This window comes from Oryzias latipes, chromosome 12, assembly GCF_002234675.1.
Source record: "Oryzias latipes chromosome 12, ASM223467v1".
NCBI classification, from domain to species: Eukaryota; Metazoa; Chordata; class Actinopteri; order Beloniformes; family Adrianichthyidae; genus Oryzias; species Oryzias latipes.
In genome coordinates this window covers 29413326-29419713 of record NC_019870.2, presented here as the reverse complement: position 1 = coordinate 29419713, position 6388 = coordinate 29413326, and the positions used below count along the sequence as shown (strand labels likewise).

Sequence of the window (6388 nt, the reverse complement as noted above, 5' to 3'; positions counted from 1 at the left end):
CAAAAAAGTCCCAGAAAGTACATGCTTTATGTGATTTAAATGTATTCAAAAATCAAAAGACTTAACTGTGTTCATAATTTTGTTCTTCATATAGAAAATGGATCATTTCTATCATTGAAGTTTTGGTTTAAAGAGATTCTCCAATATTTTGACTTCAGAAATGTGTCGACACCAGCAGAGCTGCTGTCATTCCAGCAGCTTCTTTCCTGCTGTTCCAGTATTCATGGCATCAGGCAGCATATGCAGGGGGGGGGGGTCCCTTCATCCATAGGGGGGAGTTGACCAGGTCGGTTTCTCAGTCACCATTTCCTTGAATGGGAAGTTGTGTCCAAACTTTTGGTCTGTACTGTATATTTATTCATTTGTGGAAATATTGCAGGTTCCGATTTCAACTTTTTTATTATTTTACTTACAAAGTTTTCATTCTATTTTTTTACTGTGTTCACAACAAATAAACTGGAATATTTTATTGGTCACATGTTTTTTAATATCAAGCCAGGTCTGTGTCGTCCACATTTAACGGTACATCAGAAATCCCCGTTTTGTCCTTAAACCGTTTTAAGTGGCGAGCTGTGACGGCCGACAGACTGCAGGACAACAGCTGATGTGTTTGTCTTAGATAAGAACGCAGCAGATAATCAAATAAAGCCTCATCATTAACGCATGCAGATAAGAGCACCAGAGAGAACAGCTCACTCTGAAAAAATACCTCCAGATAAGAGTCAGGGAGGCGGCGGCAGGAGGAGGTTACACTCACACCCCCACACACACCCCACCCCCACACAACACAACAGCTACACAACAAGAACATAAATAAAATCATCTATTTTTTAACGTTAAAAACTGAACATCACACCATATGTGCAAAAAAAGAGAGACTTTAAATTTCCTTAAAGAACAGGGACTTCACAAAAGTCAACCCCCCCCCCCCCCCCATAAAAATCCAGGTTCTGCTGAAGCTCAAATTTGAATCTGAGCCTTTAAGCTGCAGCCTGAACCTGAGAAAACGTCACAGCAAACACAGCCGGGCGAGTAGCAGCAGCAGCGGCAGCAGCAGCGGCGGCGGCACAGAGCAGCCGGTGGAGATGCCGCCAGCAGCCGATGAACGGTACCAACGTACCTCCTCCTCCATGTCATCTGGAATGCCAAAAGAAGTTCTTTCTGTTAAATCTGCACTCTTTGTGTCCCACATTCCCAAATCCATAGCTCAGATATCTGTACTGGGTAGTCTGTGTGCTTTTAAAGCTATTATCTTGGACTTCCTCTCATTTAAACACCACTTCACTCTCCCTGAATGAAGACCCTCTTATCTCATCTGTCCACAGCCCTGAAGAGACACGGTTTTTTCTGGGGCTCGACAAAGGAGGCGCTGCTCCCAGGCTTCAGTACGATGACTGATGTCTGCAGCACAGGGCTGGACAACATTCAGATACAGCAGTTCAGAAATGGTTCAGCACATATCAGAAGATCTGCCACAGAAGGCAAAACGGAAATGAAAGTGATCCGGCCCACGAGTGAAAGACACCTTTAAACCTCTGGACGGTCATCATGCTCCTTCAAACTGGACCTCTTCACTGTAGCTGGACCTGATGTAGCTCAGGCTGTTGACATCGAGGAGGCATGTTATGCATAAATCCCTACTCATTTGATAATCTGGTGTTCAGACTGGATCGGGGGTCTGAAACCTTTAACCTGACTGACCACGACCCACTAGGAGCCACAAAGTCTCACTTTACCCTTTAGAAAGGTGAAGCACTGCTTTATATTTATGTTACTGCTAGGAAATGTAAACATTAAATGTTTGGGACATGAGTAGCATGTTTTTTGGGAATATCTAATAGTTAATTCATGTGACAGAAGGTCACATGACTTGCTATTAAAACAAAAGACCCCCTGTGCCACATTGGACCCTTCCAAATGGAGTCGTGGGCCGTGGACGGTCGACGCTGATCTAAAAATCTTTACAGTTCATTTAATGGTGATTGGTGCAAAACAGTCATACATTTGTAACCACAATAAAATTACCTTTACCGTATATTTTAAAAATAGATTGACCCTGGAATCCAGTGCACCTGATGTAGGAATTCTTGTGCTCAAACTGATTTTATGTGCTTCCTCAAAGAGCAGTCAACAAGTTTAAGAGTAGCTGCAGCAGTCAGGAGCCTCACAGAGGGAATCAGCTCTGCTGCAACCATTTGTGAAGGTTTGACTACGCTTAATAAGCCATGGAATCAGAGAAATAAAACTAAAAAGATGGAGGGGTAGAAGAGCCACATGGGGCTCCAGAGCCGCCGGCTGCAGACCCCTGGACTAGATCATCAGAGCTGATCCAGTCTGCATCAACCCGGCTACAAGGATCCTAAACTGGTTATCCTGCTAACGTTATTGAGGCTTTAGCAGTTTATAAATGCAAACCAACCGTTTCAAGAAGTTAGAGAGACAAACGGCATGTTTGGCCTTCTTGGCTGCACTAAATGTTCGCCGAGTCGTCGTTTGTTTGGGACTTAAAGATCAAAACCATGAATTGTAAATGAGCAGTTTGCAGTCACTCAGACAGCAGTTCACACCCAGAAGGAATGCTCATTTGCAGGCATTAAAAGTGTGAATTAGACAGGATCAACAGGAGTTGGTGGTTCCTCCACCCTTTGGTGGTAAGAACCACTTATAACTTCATAACTTCAACGGCACATTTGACCGTAGCAACCGTAACATAGTGGCAGAAGAAGCATAATGAAGGACGGAGGCTTCATCGTTACAGTCCTTCAGACAACTTTCTCCAGTAGAACTTACCGCAGTCATTCTGAAAGACATTGGGGAAGCAGTGCAGGACGCCATAGACGCAGCGACAGTACGAACAGCCCTTTTGCACCCACTCTCCGTGAGGAACAAAGCCACACCGCCTGCAGAGAAACAGAGAACTTTCACCAGAAAAGCAGAGAATAAATGTTCTTTAAGGTGTGACGGGACGAAGAACCGTTTCTTCCACGGCAGTTTGTCTGGAAAACAAGGCCCGTGTATGGATGTGTGTCTAACCACACAGGCAACAGGCCACTTCTTTGGTGTACATTTGAACCTTTTTATTCTTTGTGCTGTGTTGCTACAACACGGTCGATTTGATGATTGGTTTCTTTAAATCCTGGACTTCAGACATGATGGATTTTGACATGAATTCATGGAGGTTTGAAGCCGGAGCCGAACCAGAAAGCCTGCGTGCTGTTTGACCCTGCAGCTGGAGGAGTCTGCTTTGAACCAACGTGGAACTAGGAAGTCTTTCTTTTAGGAGCTCAGACTACAGATGGCTGCCACACGTGTTGGCCGATTGGACTTTATCCCCCATAAAACCTCCTTTTTCCATCATTACTGGTATTTTAATTAGTGTATGTGCTTAAATAGAGTTACTGTTGCGAGCCTAACTATAAATTATAATCGAACCGCCACTAGAGGGAACATGTTTGAATTGAGTTATTCCCATTTTTAGGCAGCTGGACAGAGGAGGGACTTCACCCTGAAACTAGTTTGGTTTTAGAACTAGAAGGAGAGTGATTGAGAAATGGTGCCCTATAAAAGGGTTTTCTTGCCTGACACGGGTGTCGTACTCGCAGCTCCGCCCGGTGAAGAAGGGAGGGCAGGCACAGAAACTGCCCAGGATGCAGGTTCCTCCGTTCTTACAGCAGTTCCGACTTTGCTCTGCACCTGAAAACCAAAAACCCCTGAGGCTGCGGTCACTGACACAAGGAGAAAACAAGAGCTCCCATCATGCATCGCCTTTTGTTTGCACGCATCTTACAGAAAGTTGTGGGTTTCAGACCTGAAACCGTGACACGTTTGGTCGAAGCTTCAGGTATTAATGATGCTGCTAACCAAACAACATTTCTGGAGCAGAGAGCTTACGGTTTTTAAACTTCAAATATTTTCCCCTTCTGCACTAGTAAACATTTCTGGAGCTTAGCTTTTAGTAACAAAAGCGATTGTGTGACTGCAGTTCTTTGTGTTCTGTGCTGGTTCTGATGAACAATTAGGAGGCTGCTGGGCGCTCTGCCTTCAGCTGTCGATCTGTGAAACAAACCAGAGCTTCCAGCTGGCTGCATTCCAGCGGCCCTCCGCTTCACATCAGCAAACACACACAATCTCAACAAACATCACAAGTTGGCAGAAAAACAAACTGGCACAAACTTGACACAACCAGATTTGTTTGCAGGTTTCATTAAGAAAAGTGGGTGTACCGTTAACCCCCCCCAAAATATGAGATCATTTTACATATGAATGACGGAGTACTTTCTGCACAAAACTTTAGATTTCTAGCTTTTTCTAACATCACAGCTTAGTAAACGTCATGACAGGAAAATGCATTCACTGAAAGAACAGAAATCCTTTGTCTCCTGCGTCACTTTTAGGTAAACTGCAGAGTTCTGCTCCTCCGCCTCCATCTGTGAGCACAGCAGCCAAGTCGTCACTTACTGCCGGTGAGGCCGATGAAGGGCAGGACGGCGCTGGCGTCTCGGTGTTTACGGTCTCCGCTGTTTGACGAAGTCACCTGGGTAAACTGACCCAGGAAGTCCTGTGAGGAGATCACTGCAGGGGGGGCGGTGGAGGAGGAAGAGGGTACAGGGGAGGCTTGGCTTGTGCTGCAATTACCCTCTCCACACTCTGATAATTAAAAAATAAATAAAAAGAGATTGTTAGTGTTATCACTATTTGTAACAATAAATAAATAATCAGAATTTCATCCAAAGTATGAGGATTAATTTGTGGTTTTAAACAGGAATGATTACAGTCCTGCTGGCTTTAACTCCACTCCTTATAACTAATACATCATTAACTAATGAGAACTTCATGGTAAATAAATAATAAAAACCTAAAAGTTAAACATTCATGGACAGCAACTATTAGTTTGAGCAAAAAATGTTTTGTTTTTTATATCATCAGACTGCATAACTCTGTCTGTGTTCAGAGCTTTTACTTTAGTTTTTGACTAGACTGGAATTCTGGGAAACTGGACTTGATTTTAGCTGATTGTTCATATTTGCTTCTATCTTTTTATGTATTTATTGTGTTTTTATTTGTTTTAGGAATGATTGTGTTTTTAAGTGTGGGCAGCTGGCCACTTACAATTTCCTTCAGGATGATTTCTATCTATCTAATCCTTGTTTTCATTCTTTCTTCTCTCGTGATCCTTTTTTATTTTGGGGGGGATTTGCGCTGAAATGTTGTTTTGTCCCAGATAAACAAACAAACTAAAACTTCTATGAATCAGACAGCAAAAAAAGAGGGTCAAGCTACAGAGTCGATGCTCCGACTGAGTTCATGAAGGCGCACGAGGAACACACCTGAGGCGCGAAGTGCGCAGGCGCTCTGCAGACTCATCACAGCGCAGAGCGCGATCCTGGAACAGCAGACAGGCAGCGTCATGTGCGGGAGAAAGAAAACGAAACCTCTAAAAATGAACCTGAGGATTCTCGGGACTCACCTGAGCATCTGCGTCAGGCCCATTGAGATCCACACATGCGCAAAGTGCGCAGCGTCACAGATTAATAATCCACGAGTGAAAAACAAACATTAATGAAAATGTGCAAAATGACTCGTCTGTTCTGTGTTCGCCAATCAAAAGCCAGTTTCCGGTTCTTCCATGCGGCGCGATGCAGAGAGGGAATCCCGCGGAGGAACAGCTGATTGTCCTGCGTGGATCTTCAGAGTGAAACTCGGCGTCCTGCACTGTCTGCGCTGCTTCCACACCGCCTCCTCTCTCCACAGGTGATCCCTCTGGGCGGGCGGGGCTGTGGAAGCCACGCCCACTTTCAATGGTTCTCCGTCTGCAGCTGGAATCAACAAACTTGGAAACGAAGTCAGAGGAAAACCAAAAGTCTGAGGATTCGACTGAAAAAAACCAGATTCTCCATGTTTGCTATAGATGTACTCCTAACTGAACAGACTGAAACCTTTTCACCTTTAGATGTATGCCCACTTCCACAGAAATCCGACTGACCTGTTTCCTGCAACCCCCCACCCCCCACTGCCTCCACACATAGTGATGGAAATGTGTCTCCTCCCCCCCCCCCCCCCCCCCCTCCTGAGACTAAAACATCACAGCAAACCCACTTTGCTGGTTATTGGCATCACGACTTGATTCAGCACATTGACATTATCCGCTCTACTGCATCGCCGTGGTTACCTTTCAGAAGGATGGTCTACTTTGTTGTCAGGATAAACAAATTACAACAAAAGTTCAAGTCAGAGAGCTTCAGCCTTTTAGTTTAAACATCCTCAGAACCCGGTTCTAGAAAAAAAAAAACATGAAGCAATTCAAACCTGGAAATTCTGATAAGAGGTTTGGATTTGATCCGACCGATTATGGTTTTTCTTAGAGAGTTAGAGATATTTTACATAGGAG

The 6388-nt window shown here is 44.4% G+C and overlaps 1 protein-coding gene across 1 annotated transcript; it reads right to left on the bottom strand.

The window, feature by feature from the left end:
* Positions 1-473: 473 nt before the first annotated feature.
* On the bottom strand, positions 474-5783 carry LOC101163834 (teratocarcinoma-derived growth factor). The gene is made up of 6 exons (XM_004075167.4): positions 5468-5783; positions 5328-5383; positions 4459-4647; positions 3579-3693; positions 2791-2900; positions 474-1137 (listed from the first exon to the last, which is right to left on the bottom strand). Exons 1-6 carry the CDS (start codon positions 5488-5490, stop codon positions 1010-1012), a joined length of 621 nt encoding a protein of 206 aa, XP_004075215.1. The 5' UTR covers positions 5491-5783; the 3' UTR covers positions 474-1009.
* Between the last annotated feature and the right edge of the window lie 605 nt (positions 5784-6388).

Bases quoted from the DNA above. Each gene is read 5' to 3' on its own strand.
- LOC101163834 (XM_004075167.4), bottom strand. From the start codon at position 5,490: ATGGGCCTGACGCAGATGCTCAG. The intron at 5,384-5,467 runs GTGAGTCCCGAG...CTGCTGTTCCAG, and splicing joins GGCCTGACGCAGATGCTCAG to GATCGCGCTCTGCGCTGTGA. The intron at 1,138-2,790 runs GTAAGTTCTACT...TTGGCATTCCAG, and splicing joins TGTCTTTCAGAATGACTGCG to ATGACATGGAGGAGGAGGTA.